This window comes from Cetorhinus maximus, chromosome 2 (genome assembly GCF_964194155.1).
Source record: "Cetorhinus maximus chromosome 2, sCetMax3.hap1.1, whole genome shotgun sequence".
Classification (NCBI taxonomy): Eukaryota; Metazoa; Chordata; class Chondrichthyes; order Lamniformes; family Cetorhinidae; genus Cetorhinus; species Cetorhinus maximus.
Window position 1 is genome coordinate 215552625 of NC_135880.1, and position 17779 is coordinate 215570403.

General features: G+C 43.5%; 1 protein-coding gene across 5 annotated transcripts in view; it reads left to right on the forward strand.

Annotated features, from left to right (window-relative positions):
• cadm1a (cell adhesion molecule 1a) overlaps positions 1-17779 on the forward strand; it is a 391655-nt gene that overhangs the window by 298097 nt on the left and 75779 nt on the right. For all 5 annotated transcript variants that reach the window (XM_078532192.1, XM_078532195.1, XM_078532191.1 and 2 more), the window contains 3 exons: positions 2706-2852; positions 6850-7002; positions 16755-16892. In XM_078532192.1, the coding sequence (XP_078388318.1) occupies positions 2706-2852; positions 6850-7002; positions 16755-16892 (438 nt within the window). The remainder of the gene's footprint in view (positions 1-2705; positions 2853-6849; positions 7003-16754; positions 16893-17779) is intronic.

The following is a 17779-nucleotide window of genomic DNA, read 5'->3' on the forward strand; positions in this document are numbered from 1 at the left end:
TCACACATTTGAAAGTTGCTGTTCACGTTGCGATGGAATTGGAGGAGGGGGCCGGGGGGGTGGTGGCAGCAGAGTAGGAGCCTGAGGCTTTTGTATTCCTCGTAAGCGGTGCAAAAATATTAACCAACAGAAAGAGCACCATGGGTGTCCTAACATAGTAGTGGAATCCAACCCTGTGAATCTATTTTTATGCTGTCCGTACAATTATATTTAAACAAGCTCACAGCTCCTGTCGGGGGTGAATCTGTGGTAAATAAGTTTCTGGAGTGTATTAACATGAAGTTTGCAACTGTTTATTAAATGTGCCATACAATACAAATTTAGACCAGACATCACAGATCAATCAGCCTGATAGTTCTATCAAAAAAGTTCCACCGTTGCTTCACATAATGAACTACATTCTGTAGCACTTTAAATATATAAGTAGCCGAGGTGGCCATTTTGGGGATAGAGAGCCCCACAAGCAATAACTCACCCTGTTTTGGGTGATGTCCAATGGGAGAAGTTTGCTCCTTTTGAACTAAACTATGGATTTTTAACATCCACCTGAATCAATGGAAATAGGGATTTTGCCTTGGCTTAGCACCTCAGCTGAAAGATAGTACTTCCGACAATGCAGTACTTGCTCGTTACACTGTTACTATCAGCCTAGAGTATGCATTCGAGGCCTGGAGAGAGGCTCGAACCCACAACCTTCTGACTCAGAGCCCTACAAGCTACACCAAAATCCCCCAGCTCAGTTTGAGTTTGAGCACAAACTCCCTTTGCTGCTTTTACTTTCCTGCACATACAGCAGCTCTTGGAATGCTAGCTGTCGGCTGTGGGATTTGAAAAGCAAGTGAGGGATAGGAAAATGCCATTTCTGAGTAGTGATCCTTGCCCTGGTCACAGTACAAAAATATTAACATGGGGATACTTGTACCTCGCGGTTTTAACCAACAGGCCTGAAGGATTTGCAAACTGTGTTTTAACATAAACATTGAGGTGAAAGTTACAGAAGGATGTGAAAAGTACGGGACTTCTAGTGTCAATTTTTTTTTGCTGTGAGCCTGCATCAGAAATAGTTTCCAGAAACCTTGACGCTCTGAAAAGCAAGATTTGTGACTTATTGATTCCTGTAATTTGCAATCTCTGGGGATGACCTTCGTCTCATTCCTTTAAGAAGGAACCTCTGCCTCAGTTATTTGCGTTGCGATAGCTTTAGTGTTTAGGCTCCACAAAATAGAGGAAATAAGGCTCTGTTGAGCACATACAGTAATGATAAATTAGTCACTTCTGCACTCCCGAAGCATATTACTTCAGACTGTCTGTTGTAACCTGCTTTTCTGCATTGAAAAATTGACTGGGCATTGTGCCCTGTTCCACATCCTCCGCACACATTTGTGAGAGCTCGGTTAAGGGAATGAGTAGACATTGGTAAAAAGTGATTCATTCGTAGATTTGCAAAGACAATGGCTGATCCTTTGTAGGTTCTGTGATATATCACAGTGCCCAAAGCTGCTTCAAAAAGAGGGAAAGGGAAACTACACTTTGAGCAAGTTTTAGGGGAAGAATTTGGGGACATCAAGCTGGTATGGTTGGAGCAGGCGTTTGAGAGTGGGGAAAGAGTGTAACGCAGTTGAAGGGTTTGTACAGGCAAGGGTTTTATTGATTGAAGACACCGCTTCAACGTTGGCATGGAGAAAGGTGGAAGAGACTTCAGAGGTACGGCTACATAGTGAATTATGACATAACCCTCAGGTGCAAGTACCAGCCGTGTCCTGTGTTTGATGCTGGATAATTACAGCTGAGATTGTGCACTGAGGCCACAAGATGGCCGTTATCTGAAACTGCAATTTGGATTTCCAGCATCCGCAGTAGCTTTTAGCTTTTTGTTTTTATCTCTATGTTACACTGTGTGCTTTTTGAGGTGATGCCCAAGGCTAATTATTGGGAAGAAATTAAGAAAGCTGAACCCCACCTTCCTATGTTAAACCTGACATGCAAAAGCAAAAATTTGTCACTGAGCATCAGAATTGGAAAGTTGATGTGTTCTAGCCCTCTTATCTTAAAATCAGCCCCTCAAAAATGGCATTGAGAAGGGCATATTTGAAGCATTAAAAACTACCGCGTATGCTACAGTGTTGGGCACCATCTTCTAACTAAGCAGCAGCCTTGGTTTACATTGATGGCGATGAAACCCATGTTTGGATGGTGTAATATGGTAATATAATTGGTTCTTTATTGTCAATTAAATGTGGCTGCAATGCATTGCGCAGTGTGATCTTCTCTCCTCCCAAAACAAGTTGAGTTTTGGTAAGAATTTTAACCTTGATTGAACAACATAGCTTTGTTCAGGCAGAGAGTCATAATCCAAGATGACCACAAGCCCCACCTGCCCAACTAACCCTGATTTGAACCAGAATTAGTGAAATCTTTTCCCAGCTCTGCAAGTCAGAGTGTGTGTTGCCCTCTAGTGTCAGACCAGAACTTCCTGAGCAGAATACATGCCATTTAATTCATACCAGGTGACTGCAAATACAATCCAGTAATGGGCCTCACCAGTCCAAAAAGGTCTGCCTTCTTTCCTTCCTTTTGGGCAGAAGTCAACATCACCTCTCGCTTTTGAAACTCTTCTTTTGTGTTGTGGCTTGTCGTACAGATACCCACTGAAGAACAGTGTTTCATTTCATTGCGTTTCTAACTGTTGCTTTTGATTTGTGAAGCTGATGCCCAGAATCTGGTGACGGACGATGTGGTGGTGGTGCAGGGTGAGGTGGCAACCATCAGCTGCCGAGTGAGGAATAATGATGATTCTGTCATTCAGCTGTTGAATCCAAGTCGACAAACAATTTACTTCCGGGAAGTCCGACGTAAGTTTCCAAACTGCCTGCAATAATTGCTCGATTTTCTTTTCTTTTTAGTAGTTCAACAGAGTGAGTGTGTATGTGTGTGTGTCTGTTTGTTTTCTCTCTCTCCTCATGTTTTCCTGAAGGAGCTGACCTCTTGATTTCTTCAGGTGAAGAATCCCATTGTAACACGCACGTTGTGGTCTGTCTAAGAGCAAGTAAGGCTTTGGCTCTTTTCTCTAGAAATGAGAACACTGAAGGGTGATATACAGGTCTTAAAGACACGAAAAGATTTGTTGGCATCGACATAGAGACGCTTTCATTTACAATGGAGATAAGAACTAGAGGCCATAAATACGAGATAATCACCAATAAATTTAATAGGGAATTCAGAAGAAGGAACCTCTTTACTTAGCAAGTGGTTACAATGTGCAGCCCGCTGACTCAAGGAATAGTTGAGGTGACTAGCATAGATCCATTCATGTGGAAACTAGGTAAGCACATGAGGGAGAATAGAAGGCTGAGGTTAGATGAAGAAGGGTAGGTGGAGGCTTCTATGTAACATAAAGATTGACATGGGTCTGTTGGTGAAGGACTTGGCTAGAAATCGATATTGCCATATTCTCCTGAGAGACAGAAACTTTTTGTTATGCACACACAAAGCATATGCCTAGAAAGCTAATTGTTTTTGGTTAATTTGACTCACTTGTTGTCTGTCACAGAAGTGTGACCCTATTTTTCACTTTTTTAATTGGGTCATGGGGTGTGAATGGCACTAGTAAGGCCAGCATTTGTTGTCCATCCCAAATTGCCCTTGAGAAGGTGGCGGTGAGCCACTGCCTTCATACACTGCAGTCCATGTGGCGTAGGTACACCCACAGTGCTGTTAGGGAGGGAGTCCCAGGATTTTAGTCCAGTGACAGTGAAGGAACGGCAATATATTTTCAAGTCAGGATGGTGTATGACTTGAAGAGGATCATGTAGGTGGTGGTGTTCCCCTCGTCAGCAGCCCTTGTCCTTCTAGACAGTGGAGGTCACAGATTTGGAAGATGCTGTCAAAGGAGCCTTGGCAAGTAGCTGCAGTGCATCTTGTAGATGGTACACACTGCTGTCACTGTGCATTGGTGATGGAGGGAGTGGATGTTGGATGGGATGCCAATCACACAGGCTTTGAACTGGATGATATCAAACTTCGAGTGTTGATGGAGCTACACTCATCCAGGCAAGTGGAGAGTATTCCATCACACTCACTCCTAACTGGTGCCTTGTAGATAGTGGACAAGCTTTGAGGAATCAGGAGGTGAGTGACTAAGCACAGAATTCACAGCCTCTGACCTGCTCTTGTTGCCACATAATTTATATGGTTGGTCCAGTTGAATTTCCAGTCAATGGCAATCCCCCAAGATGTTGATAGTGGGGGTACATCAACAGGAGATGGTTAGATTTTCTCCTGCTGGAGATGGTCACTGCGTGTCACTTGTGTAGCATAAATATGACTTGCCACTTATCAGCCTAACCCAGAATGTTGTCCAGGTCTTGCTGCATGTGGGCAGAGACTGCTTCAGTATCTGAGGCGCAAATAGTTCTGAAGGTTGTGCAATCATCAATGAACATCCACATTTCTGACCTTATGATGGGAAGATCATTGATGAAGATGTTTGGGCCTAGGAAACTACCCAGAAGAACTGTTGCAGTGATGTCCTGAAGCTGAAATGATTGTCTTCCAAGAACCACAATCATCTCCCTTTGTGCTGGGTATGGTTCCAGCCAGCTTTTCCCCTGATTCCCATTGACTCCAGTTGAGCTAGGGTTCCTTGATGCCGCTCTCAGTCAAATGCTGCCTTGATGCCAAGGGGAATCACTCTCACCCCAGCTCTGGAATTCAGCTCTTCTGTCCATCTTTATTACAAGGCTGTAATGAATTCTGGAGCCAACTGGCCTTGATGGAACCCAAACTGAATATTGGCAAGCAGGTTATTGCTAAGTAAATGCCACTTGATAGCACCTCCCATCATTTTGCTGATGATTTTGAGTAGACAGTATTTGGCTGGTTTGGCTTTGCCATGCTTGCTGTGGGCAGGACATACCTAGACAACTTTCCGCATTGATGGGTAGTTTTGTCGCTGTACTGGAATAACTTGGTTAAGGGCGTGGCTTGTTCCGGAGCGCAAGTCTTCAACGCTGCATGTAGTTGGGAGCCCATAACCTTTGCAGTATCCAGTGTCTTCAGCCACTTCTTGATATCTCATGGAGTGAATCGAATTGGCTGAAGACTGGCACCTGTGGTGCTGGGAGCCTCAGGAGGAGGCATGGTTTTCATTTAACTGGATTAATGCTGCTGCCGTTGTCAGAGGGTGTAGTAGGAAATGAATCATTTTACACCAGCATGTTTTTGCCTGTTTGGAACACGTAGCTGTTTTGATCACCATTGGCTATAAGATTTTATTTTGTGAAACTTGATAGGTGAAGAATGTGAAATATGTCTGGAGTGCAGCAGTGTGTGCATTTTTTTCCCATTGTACACATCAGGTACTGAATTTCCAGGAGAGATCTAAATCTGCCCAACTTCCCCATAGCTATTGCCTAAAACAAATGTCTAAACAAGCTGAAGGCAGTGAGAAATATGCAAGACCGTATTTCGAACTTTCTATACGCTTCTTACTGATCCTTTCCACTGTTTTATTTAACTCCTGTAACTATCTGTGGAAATTACCAGCAGCAGTTCTTTTTAAAGTTCAGATTCTGCAGCATTTCAAACATACTTGTATATGCTAAAGCAGTTTGAAGTGTCAGTGGCATTCTCTGAATGCTAATTAAGTCGTTGGTGCTTGTGTGGAAAAACGTAAATTATTTTGACACGCTATGCTTTTGAGCATTTTTAAATTGGCAAGCTTCTACACTTTTTTGACAAGTTTCTTTTATACAAGTGACATTTTTTTTAACTTAAAATATTAATGCTTTACTTCCGAACAGGATCCTTGCAACCGCATAGTTCTTTTCAACCCTTTCCTGAGCGTCCATCGTTTTGTCACCATCTCCGCCCACCCAAGTGCTAAGGTTGTGTTGTGGGCTCTTGGAAATTTAATGTCACTGTTTTGAGGAGGGGATAGATTATATCCCCATCCTAGAGGCTTCTCTGGGGTTGTATCTTGTAATGGCAAACAGAGGAATGGAACAGCGAAGGCATGACTGTGACCTGAAATTTGAAGGACAACACTCTACTGGGCAACTAGCAGTGATGCACAATAGGGCTCATGTAGCATCAGTGAGAAACTCACAGGCAATCTGTTGGTAATCCTAGCTACAAAGCCTTCCAAAAAAATAAAGCTACAATTAACCAGGGCTATATGCAAAGCTTCTTGTTTTCATAACAGCACCTGAGGCACAGAAGTTTAAGTATCATATCCAATGCATGATGTAGGAATAATCCCAGCCTGTAATGAGAAAGGTCCTACAGTGCAGCATGGCTTTTAGGGATCGGTGATAGCCCGTGGAATTCAGGAGAGAATAAAATGAAGCTGTAACCCAGTCCCATGTGGACAGAAAGCTGTCTTTGGGGTCTACCCTTCATTGGCTGAAGTCAACAAGACTACCTAGATGAGGAAATGGGGGGCTGATTGGGCTTTGTGAAGCTTGCTTCAGTGTTCAGGAAAGGAGTAAGATAGGATGAAAAACAAAATGCTTTAAGAGCAAAAGGGAAGCAGGGAGGCAATTGATGGCAATCACTTGATGACAAAAATAGAAAATTCACAGCAAGCACCCCCCACTCCCAAAGTCCTGTCAGTGACAGTTTACACAGAACCCCTCTTCCAAACTGAATACTTTTTTTCCTTGCAATTGCGCTTTTTAAAAAAAATCTTTTTTATTTATTCATTTTTTAATGCTGTTTGTTAAACTTTGAAATGCTTCTCCTTCATTCAGCCACAGATATTGTTTTTAAAGATGAATATATTCAAACTTTTGGTATCCTTCATAGAGTTTCGGTTTAAAATTTAAAATGCTGTCGCCTTCAATCTTGCAGCTTTGAAAGACAACAGGTTTCAGCTGGTGAATTTCTCGAGCAGCGAACTACGAGTCTCGTTGTCAAACGTTTCTTTAGTAGATGAAGGGAGATATGTCTGCCAGCTTTATACGGATCCTCCCCAGGAAGCCTTTGCTACAATTACAGTTCTTGGTGAGTAACAGCACCAACTTGTAAAAAATATAACAGTACAATGTTTAAGCCTTAGCTAAGACACCTGCCAAATCCAACGTTTTATATTGATCCCTGATCTTGCCTGTTTTTTTTTTTGCAGAAGAATCAGTAGGAGGGGGCCCTTGTAAATCCATATCTTTCTTTATATTTCAGTGAACAGATACATAACTAGAAGCATCGGATGTCACTTGCAGTTTGAGACATCTTGACCAGGGTCTAGAATTAGTGAGGGGCTGGAAATTTCCAGCCTCTTTTTTTTTTGCATAAAGTTTCCTAAAACAATACAACTTTCTGCATTCCAAAGAGTACCTAGCCTGAAAGAAAACTCTTGATTAGTTTACTGTTGTCCTTTGATTGTGTTGTCAATCTAATGCGCTCTGCATTGTTATGCTCTGAACAACAACGGCCCACTCGACTTCTGTCGAGTGGCAATCACCGTCAGAGCCGCACATTTCTCACCCAGAATTCCGATCTGGGCCTGCTGAGAAATGTGCAGGGCAGCAACGTCGAGGGAAATGAAGCCATGCCCCCCCCTTTTTTTTTTAACGACACTAGCTGCTGTAAAACGGTAAGTTTAACGGTCCCAGCCGCTTTGAGAAGCCGGGGAAAAGGTAAGTGGGTGTGGGGTTAGGGTGGTCGGGGTTCGGTGTGTTGACGTGCAAATTACCCATGATCTAATTGAATGGCGTAACATTTGGGACAGAATGGCTTCCTCCTCTTCCTGTATAAGGTGTCAGTCCTGGGAGATTACAGCCAATCGGAAAAGATTGAAGAAGTTGGGGCCTTTTTTACGACGTCTTGAAGGAAACCTGAAGAGGTCTTTAAAACCATGAATGGGTTGGATCGGGTAAATTTGGAGAGAATTTTTCAACTTATCGGAGAATCCAAAACCAGGAGCCATAAATACAAGATAATTACTCAAGAATCTAGCAGGGTGTGGGAATCAAGATAAAATATTAGAGAGGAATACCAGGGTGCACAAAATACTGGGAGAGACAGATGGCACTAGTATAGAGAATAGTAAGTTAATTGCTCAGTACAGTCTATAGACCGCCAACTAGTGAGAAGGACATAGAAGAACAAATCTGCAGGGAAATTGCAGTGAGATGCAAGCATATAGAGTAGTTATAATGGATAACTTTAATTACCCGAATGTAGACTGAGACAGTGGTAGTGAAAAGGGCAGAGTGGGAAAAAAATTCCTAGATTGTGATTAGGAAGATTTCCTACAGCAGCATGTGTAGAGTATCCAGTATCCAACAAGAAAGGACGCACTGTTGGAAATGTTGGAAATGAGGTAGGACAAGTAGATCAAGTGTCGGTGGGAGAACACTTAGGAGACGGTGATCATTGTATTGTACGTTTTAGGATGATGATAGAAAAGGACGATAGACAATCCAAATTAAGAATAATTAACTGGACGAGAGCCAACTTCGATGGGGCAAGAACGGAGGCTGGGACAGAGACTGGAATGAAAGATTGGCGGGAAAAACTGTACTTGAACAATGGGCTACTTTCAAAGAAGAATTGGTTTGGGCACCGTCAAGGTGTATTCCATTGAAAGGGAAAGGTAGGGCAAACAAATCCAGAGCTCCCTGGATGGAAAAGGAGATGGAAATTAAGATAAAGAAGAAAAAGTGTCAGGTAGAAAATACAATTGAGAATCAAGAGGAATATAGAAGGTCCAGAGAGGGAGGTGATAAAGCATATTAGAGAAGCAAAGTGGCAGCCAACTTAAAGGGCAATCCCAAAATCTTCTACGGGCGTATGAATAGTTAAAAAGGTGGTAAAAGGAGGAGTAGGGCCGACGAGGGACCTAAAAGGGAATTTACATGAAAGAAGGGGCCATGGGTGAGGTATTAAATGAATACTTTGTATCCGTCTTTACCAAGGAGGCAGATGCTACCTAGGCCATGGTGACAGACGAGGAAACTCTGTCACTAGAAGGGTTCAAAATTGATAAGGAGGAAGTGTTGAGTAGACTGTCTGTACTTAAAGTTGATAAGGCACCGGGACCAGATGAGATGCATCCAAAGATATCGAAGGATGTGAGAGTAGGAATTGCAGGGGCATGGGCCATAATTTTTCAGTCTTCCCTAGATTCAGGGGAGGTGCCAGAGGACTGGAGAATTGCAAACATTGCACTCTCGTTCAAAAAAGGTTGTAAGGATAAGCCCAGCAATTAAACACCAGTCAGCTTAACTTTAGTGGCGGACAGGATTCTAGAAGCAATTATTCGGGATAGAATTAGTAGTCACATGGAAAAATATGGGTTGATAAGGAGTCAGCATGGATTTCTAAAGGGGAAATCATGTTTAACTAAATTGCTGGAGTTTTTTTTGAAGAGGTAGCAGAAAAGATCAGTGAGGGTAATGTTGTTAATGTGGTGTACATGGACTTTCAAAAGGCATTTGAAAGGCAGTACCACGCAACAGACTTGAGAAAAGTTATTGCTCATGGAATAAAAGGGACAGTAGCAAAGTGGATACAAAATTGGCTGAAAAATAGGAAGCAGAGAGTAATGGTCAATGGATATTTTTCGGGCTTGAGGAAGGTTTGTAGTGGAGTTCCCCAGGGGTCGGTATTGGGACCCTTGCTTTTCCTGATATATATTAATGATCTAGATCTTGGCGTGCAGGGGACAATTTCAAAGCTTGCAGGTGATACGAAGCGTGGGAATGTTGTGAACTGTGAGGAAGACGGTGTGGAAAATAAAGAGGACATAAACAAGTTGGTGGAGTGGGCAGATAGGTGGCAGATGAAGTTCAATGCAGAGAAATGTGAAGTGATGCATTTTGGCAGGAAGAACATGGACAGACAATATAAAATAAGGGGTGAAATTTTGAAGGGGGTGCAAGAGCAGAAAGATCTGGGTGTATATGTGCAAAGATCATTGAAAGTGGTAGGACAGAGAGCAGTTAATAAAGCATATAATATCCTGGGCTTTATTAATAGAGGTATAGAGTACAAGAGCAAGAAGGTTATGCTGAATTTATATAAGACACTAGTTAGACCTCAGCTGGAGTATTGTGTACAGTTCTAGGTGCCACATTATAGGAAGGATGTGAACACATTGGAGAGAGTGCAGAAGGGGTTTAAACAAGATTGGTTCCAGGGATGGGAAACTTCAGCTATGAGGATAAATTGGACAGCTTGGAATTGTTCTCCTTGGAGAGAAGACGGCTAAGAGGAGATTTAATAGAGATGTTCAAAATTATGAGGGGGCTGGACAGAATAAATAGGGAGGCTGTTCCCACTCATAAAAGGATCAAGAGCGAGTTGACATAGAGTTAAAGTGACTTGCAAAAGAAGCAAATGTGATGCGAGAAAAAACATTTTCACACAAGTGGTTCGGGTCTGGAATGAACTGCTTGGAAGTGTGGTGGAGGCAGGTTCAATCGAGGCATTCAAGAGGGCATTACATGATTATTTGAATAGAAACATTGTGCAGGGGTACAGGGAAAAGGCAGGATAATGACACGAGGTCAAAATGCTTATTTGGAGAGCCGGTGCAGACACGATGGGCCGAATGGCCTCCTTCTGTGATTCTGTGAAGAAGGAGAAATTTCTTTCCTCAGTGTGGTTAGGATTCAGAATTCGTTCCCGAAGTAATTGGTTGAGGAAAATAGCTTAGATGCTTTAAAAAGGAAACTAGACGAGGACATGAATGAAAGGGATAGAAAGATATGTTGAAAGGTTGAGACAAGGTAGATAGAATGGAATGAGACTTGTGGAGTATAAAAACCAGCGCAGACGAGTTTGGCCGAATACAGCTTCAGTGCTGTATATTCTCTGCGGAACCGAAACTTCAGCTCTACCAAAACCCAAGAGCACCCCAACCTCCACACACACCCCTGCGCCCCCCTCCATCCACACCCTGGTGTGATGAAACTGCACTTTCCCTAACATTTTCTGAGCCATCATGCTGTGAATTCTCAGCTCAAAAGTAAAAACAATGCCCTGGAATTCCATCCTCGTGGTGGGTAGCGGGAAAATGCCTGGCTTGGCCCACCTACCTCGGGAGAGAGGGCTTGCAAAGGTGGGGTCTTCGTTGCCGGGGAGCAGGCGTGGGCTGCAGGTGGGCCAGCCAATCCAGGAAAAAGGTTGGAGGCAGACATGGGCTGCAGGGTGCGGAAGCGGGCTGTTTGAAAGGTCCCAGTGCAGTGAGGCTTCATCCCAGATAAAATAACACACAGGCCCTCCAGCCCTCATCCCTCACACCCCCTCACTCTCCCAACACTCCCTGTGCTCCATCCATGCCATGTCATGACCCCCATCCACTCCCTATGGTGCTTCATACCCCTAATGCCAAGTTCTGCCATTCCACCCAACGCCCCATGACCCACTCATTTCCCCCTATGGCACTTCCATGCCCATTGAAGTCTCATGGCATCAAGTCAAACATGGGCGAGGAAACCTCCTGCTGATTACCACATACCGCCCTCCCTCAGCTGATGAATCAGTGCTCCTCCATGTTGAACACCACTTGCAGGAAGCACTGAGGGTGGCAAGGGCACAGAATGTGCTCTGGTTAGGGAACTTCAATGTCCATCACCAGGAGTGGCTCGGTAGCACCACTGCCGACTGAGCTGGCCAAGTCCTAAAGAACCAAGCTGCTAAATTGGGTCTGCAGCAGATGGTGAGGGAACCAATAAGAGGGAAGAACCTACTTGACCTCGTCCTCACCAATCGACCTGTCACAGTTGCAACTGTCCATGACAGTAGGAATGACCACCACACAGTTATTGTGGAGACAAAGTCCTGCCTTCACGATTAGGATACCCTCCATTGTGTTGTGTGACACTACCACTGTGCTAAATGGGGTGGATTTCAAACGGATCTAGCAACTCAAAACTGAGTATCCATGAGGCGCTGTGGGCCATCAGCAGCAGCAGAATTGTACTCAACCACAATCTGTAACCTCATGGCCCGGCATATCCCCACCCTAGCATTATCATCAAGCCAGGGGGTCAACCCTGGTTCAATGTAGGAGGAGCAGCACCAGGCATACCTAAAAATGAGGTATCAACCTGGTGAAGCTACAACACAGGACTATTTGCGTGCCAAACAGCGAAAGCAGCATGCAATAAACAGAGCTAAGCCATCCCATAATCAATAGATCAGATCTAAGCTCTGCAGTCGTCCCACATCCAGTCTTGAATGGTTGTGGACAATTGAACAATTAACAGGAGGAGGAGGCACCACAAATATACCCATCCTCAATGATGGGGGAGCCCACCACATCAGTGCAAAAGACAAGGCTGAAGCATTTGCAACAATCTTCAGCCAGAAGTGCCAAATGGATGGTCCATCTCGGCCTCCCCCGGAGGTCCCCAGAATCACAGATGTCAATCTTCAGCCAAGTCAATTACTCCATGCGATATCGAGAAATGGCTGAAGGCACTAAATACTGCAAAGGCTATGGATCCTGACACCATTTCAGCAATAGTACTGAAAACTTGTGGTCCAGGACTAGCTCTGCCCTCAGCCAAGCTGTTCCAGTACAGCTACAACACTGGCATCTACCCGGCTATGTAGAAAATTGCCCAACCACATCTTGTGCACAAAATGCAGGACTAATCCAACCCGACCAATTACTGCCCCATCAGTCTACTCTCCATCATCAGTAAAGTGATGGAAGGGGTCATCGACAGTGCTATCAAGCGGCACTTACTTAGAACCAACCTGCTCACTGACGCTCAGCTTGGATTGCACCAAGGCTACTCAGCTCCTGACCTCATTACAGCCTTGGTTCAAACATGGACAAAAGAGCTGAACTCCCAAGGTGAGGTGAGAATGATTGCCCTTGACATCAAGGCAGCATTTGACTGTGTGGCATCAAGGAGCCCTAGCAAAACTGGAGTCAATGGGAATCGAGGAAAACACTCCACTGGTTGGAATAATACCTAGCACAAAGGTAGATGGTTGTGCTTGTTGGAGGCTATCATCTCAGTCCCAGGACATCACTGCAGGAGTTCCTCTGGGTAGTGTCCTTGGCCCGACCATCTTCATCTGCTTCATCAATGACCTTCCTTCCATCATAAGGTCAGAAGTGGCGATGTGAATGTTCAACACCATTCGCAACTCCTCAGATACTGAAGCAATCCTTGCCCAAATGCAGCAAGATCTGCACAACACTCAGGCTTGGGCTGTTCAGAGGCAAGTAACATTCATGCCACACAAGTGCCAGGCAATGATCATTTCCAACAAGAGAGAATCTAACCATCTCTCCATGAAATTCAATGAAATTACCATTACTGAATCCCTTCACTATCAACATCCTGGGGTGGGGGGGTGGGGGGGTTCCCATTGACGAGAAATTGAACTGGACCAACCATTTTAAATACTATGGCTACAAGAGCAGGTCAGAGGCTGGAATTCTGCAGTGAGTAACTCACCACCTGACTCCCCAAAGTCTGTCCACCATCTACAAGGCACAAGTCAGGAATGCGATGGAATACTCCCCACTTGCCTGGATGAGTGCAGCTTCCACAACGCTCAAGAAGCTTGACACCATCCAGGACAAAGCAGCCCACTTGATTAGCACCACATGCACAAACATTCACTCCCTCCATCACCGACGCACAATAGCAGCAACTCACCAAGGCTCCTTCAACAGCATGTTCCAAACCTGTGACCTCTACCACCTAGAAGGACAAGGGCAGCAGATGCATGGGAACACCTCAACCTGCATGTTCCCCTCCAAGCCACTCACCACCCTGACTTGGAAATATATCGCCGTTCCTTCACTGTCGCTGGGTCAAAATCCTGGAACTCCCTCCCTAACAGCACTGTGGGTGTACCTACACCACATGGACTGCAGCCATTCAAGAAGGCAGCTCACCACCACCTTCTCAAGGGCAACTAGGCAATAAAAATGCTGGCCTAACCAATGATACCCACGTCCCATGAAAGAAGTTTTAAAAAATTGACCCACTATATACTCTATAAATCCAATGAACTGTATACTGACTGTAGAATGTATTTAAAATAAATAGCTTTTAAAAAAGTAATTCATTCGTAACTTTCTATCATGTTAAAGAAGTCATGTCACTTAGAAGGCAATAAGGGTGTCAATTTACAGACCCTTTAAAGTATCAATCACAAAAACCACAAACCCTTGAAACAACTTAGTTTTGTAAATAATCATTGTAAAATTGACAGCAGAGATCAGAGACCCTGAGCTATCAATCAAACAATGTTTTCTCTGGGGCTTGGGTGTTTTAGTACCCTAATGATTGTCTAGGCTCTCAGGCAAGCATACATAATAAGGCTTGGCCGAGAGCCCAGATGTCCATTAAGCTTATTGAAACACCTGCACCCCAGAAGAAACATTGTTTTGACAGTTCTGGCTATCAGTTTCACAACATTTGTTTGCAATATTAAGTGATTTTGAGGGTTTGTGTCATTGATACTTTAAAGGATCTGAATGATTGACACCTCTATTGTCTAAGTTAAATGACTTTTTTTAACATTAGTCGAAAGTTATGAATGAATTACTTTTTAAAGCTTTTTTTTAAACACATCCTACTATCGCCATAGGTGTTCATTGACCCACTATTCACTGTATACAGCCAATGAGCATGGAAGTGCCATAGCTTGGCATAGGGGACATGAGGGGCCATAGGGGGTCAGTGGAAGGGCAGAGTGTGGTATTAGGGGTATGAGAAGGGCTTTTAAAATTACTTTTACTCCTCTGAGGGGCAGTGAACCACAAATCTTTAAAAACCTGGCCTGACTCCATGAAAATTGCAGAGGAGTAGAACATGCCTATCTCTACAATGGGGCTGGCCAGGTCGGGAGTGCCGGGTTGTGGCTTTTAACAGGAACCAGCCCGCACTCTTCAAAGGCACTCCCAATAACCAGACAACTCAGGAATGTAGTTGGGAATCATGGAACCGGGACCCACCTGCCATTTTTAAAGAGATCCCTAGCCATTCTGACTTGGTGAAAATCCAGGCCAATGAAAGGCATCTAGAAGCACAAATGTGTTGGGATGAACTATTGTTTTCATAGACTTAATGGTCAGAGTCATCAAATTGAATCCCACAGCCAACAAAAAAAAAACCCAGAACATCATATTGAATTAAAAACAGTTTGACTTATTCAGTCACTGCAACCAATAGACCAGATAATTATCTCTTTGTATGATGTGAACACCCCTTCTGTTACAAAGTTAATGTATCTTCCAACCCATCGGGCAACACCACTGGAGGTTTGCTAACATATATATAAATTGGAATCTATTTAGGCACTTATATTCTTAATAAATTGTAAGAGTTGCCAGCAAAACGGTGGGAAGGATTTTGCTTTCCCTGTGAGACTGATCTACATAACATTGAGCATGGAATTTCACAAATCCCCCTATTATGCAGCAAACCTACACGCATTTGGCAATTTTCTGTTAAGTATCCTTACTTTTCTTGTCAGCACTGTCAACCCATTATTCTGCCTGAGCAGAAAGCCAAATAATTCACTAGAGAGAAGCAGCAGTTTTTTTTTTAAAATGGTCTATGAGCCTTGCTGGCAAGACCAACACTTATTGCTCTCAAGAAGCTGGTGATGAACATTCTTGAATCACTGCAGTCATTCTACTGAAGGTGCTCCCACACTGCTGGTAGGTTGGGAGTTCCAGGATTTTGGCCCAGTGTTGTTGAAGGAATGGCAATATATGTCCAAGATGAGATATTGCCTGATTGGAGGGGAACCTGAAGGTAGTAGTGTTCCCGTGTGCCTACTGTCCTTGCCCTTCTAGATGGTGGAGGTCACGGGTGTGGGAGGCACCAAAGAACATTATGTAATTTAACATTTAAGATAATCAGCATATAAACTGCAAAGGTAGCCACTCACAATAGACCACTGATATTTTCTATGCTATACAGCTAACTGTAAATCTCTCATGAGCTATGTTTGTACGGAATGATTAAGTTGTACAAACTTTATATATTTCTTTGTGAAAAAGGCTGCTATGCTGTGCCTAGGGACTGAGGCAGATAGTGCAGTTGAATTGATTGCCAGAGTGCCTCATGGCAAATCACAGCCAGGTCCTAACATACTACACAGGTTGGTTGTAAATTATTATAAGTCTATCATCTATCTGTCTATACATATAATAGGAGTCTTCAATCTCATGCATCCATCACTGTTCAGTGTTAAACCTGAAAATGGCACACATACAAAGCACATAGTACCTTTGCAACTGGGATTTTTCTTTCTAGATTGAACAGTGTTTTTAGGATGTTGGTTTTCCGCAGGTACCTGTGTCGGACAGTAAAAATGTGCAACTGGGTGACTCAAGTCACAGAACCTGCTATGGGGTCCTGAATTCAGTGCCAAAGGAACTCTATGCCTGCATGCTTGTATAGATGGGTAGAACTTTGCTCCCCACTCTTGTGCAGAGAGAATAACATTAAAAAGAGTCAGAACAGAGCTTATTTGTGACTGTGCTCTGAGCTTAGACTATGCCACACCTTGGGCAATGCCCAAGAGCTTGCTTGAATGCAATCAAGTCAAATCACCAATCTGATGGCCAGATAATCCTGTCACATTGATATGTGCCAATGCAAAATCAAGATGACAATGGAATTCTTAATGTTAAACTGTAAATTAGCAAAATGCTGAACTTCTTTCTCCTCTGCCAATTACCAGAGGCAAAATATGCAAGGTTCGCCATATGTCCCAATGAGCTGTCTGCTTTTGTGCATGTTCTGAAACAGTCTTTTCAACATCAGTCCCACCAGAAACACTGACCATAGATGCAAACAAGGACACCGTGAGTGAAGGGGAAGAGGTCGAATTCACGTGCAGTACCACAGGTAGCAAGCCAGCTGCTGAGATCAAGTGGTTGAAAGGCGATCAAGAGATGCAAGGTTTGGACAGTTTCTGTGTTGGCATCAGTCATTAGTTTTGATCTATGTAAATATATCACATATGTTCCAACTCGAAATACCAACTGGCAGGTGTAGCATTTAGCTAATTATCCTCAACAAAGATTCATGTTTTACATATTCCAAGTTCTTCACCTCTCCCTGTACTAATTCATCTTTTTGACCCCTCAGGACACCTTTGTAGATGGAAGGCAGGAGATCTGCCCTCTGCCTCTGCCCCAGTCCTCTAGCTGGCTACGAGGTGTTGTTTGAGATTCATATTTCTCTCCTCCCTCCTAATGAAGTGCCTCTCCATTTACATAACTGTACATTGCTGAAGGTGGATATCTTGATATGTAATTAAAGAAATTTGTATTATTGCATCAAGTGTCAGTGTTAACAAGCAGTAGATTACTCTAGCTGTGCCAGAAGATGGTGGATTCAAGCCCCACTTCAGTGACTTGAACACATCATCTAGGCTGACACTTTAGTTCGGGCAGTTCTCATTCTCCTCCGATTAAAGGCACAGAACAAAAATTTGGAAAATATTCTATTCCCTCAGTTACGTTTACCATCTTTTAATTACCCTTTAATAAACTGCTGTGCGTTTTGAGTAAAATTTTCAACATGATATCATTGGTGAGGCATCGGAGTTCTATTTTTAAGCTAGCTTTTCATTATTAATTATTTTTGCCCCTCAATATGTTTAAGATTGAATAACGCTCCGGTTGCACAAGTAGTCACAAATGGGGTGCATGATAAACTGAGTGTGAAAGTTGGGAATGTGGTGAGGGTAGGAAGGTGCTGCTGCTTTCTTTGTCTCTAGTGCTTGTGACATGGTTCATGTTGCAGGTAAATATTTAACTTGATCTGGTTTAAGTTATGGATAA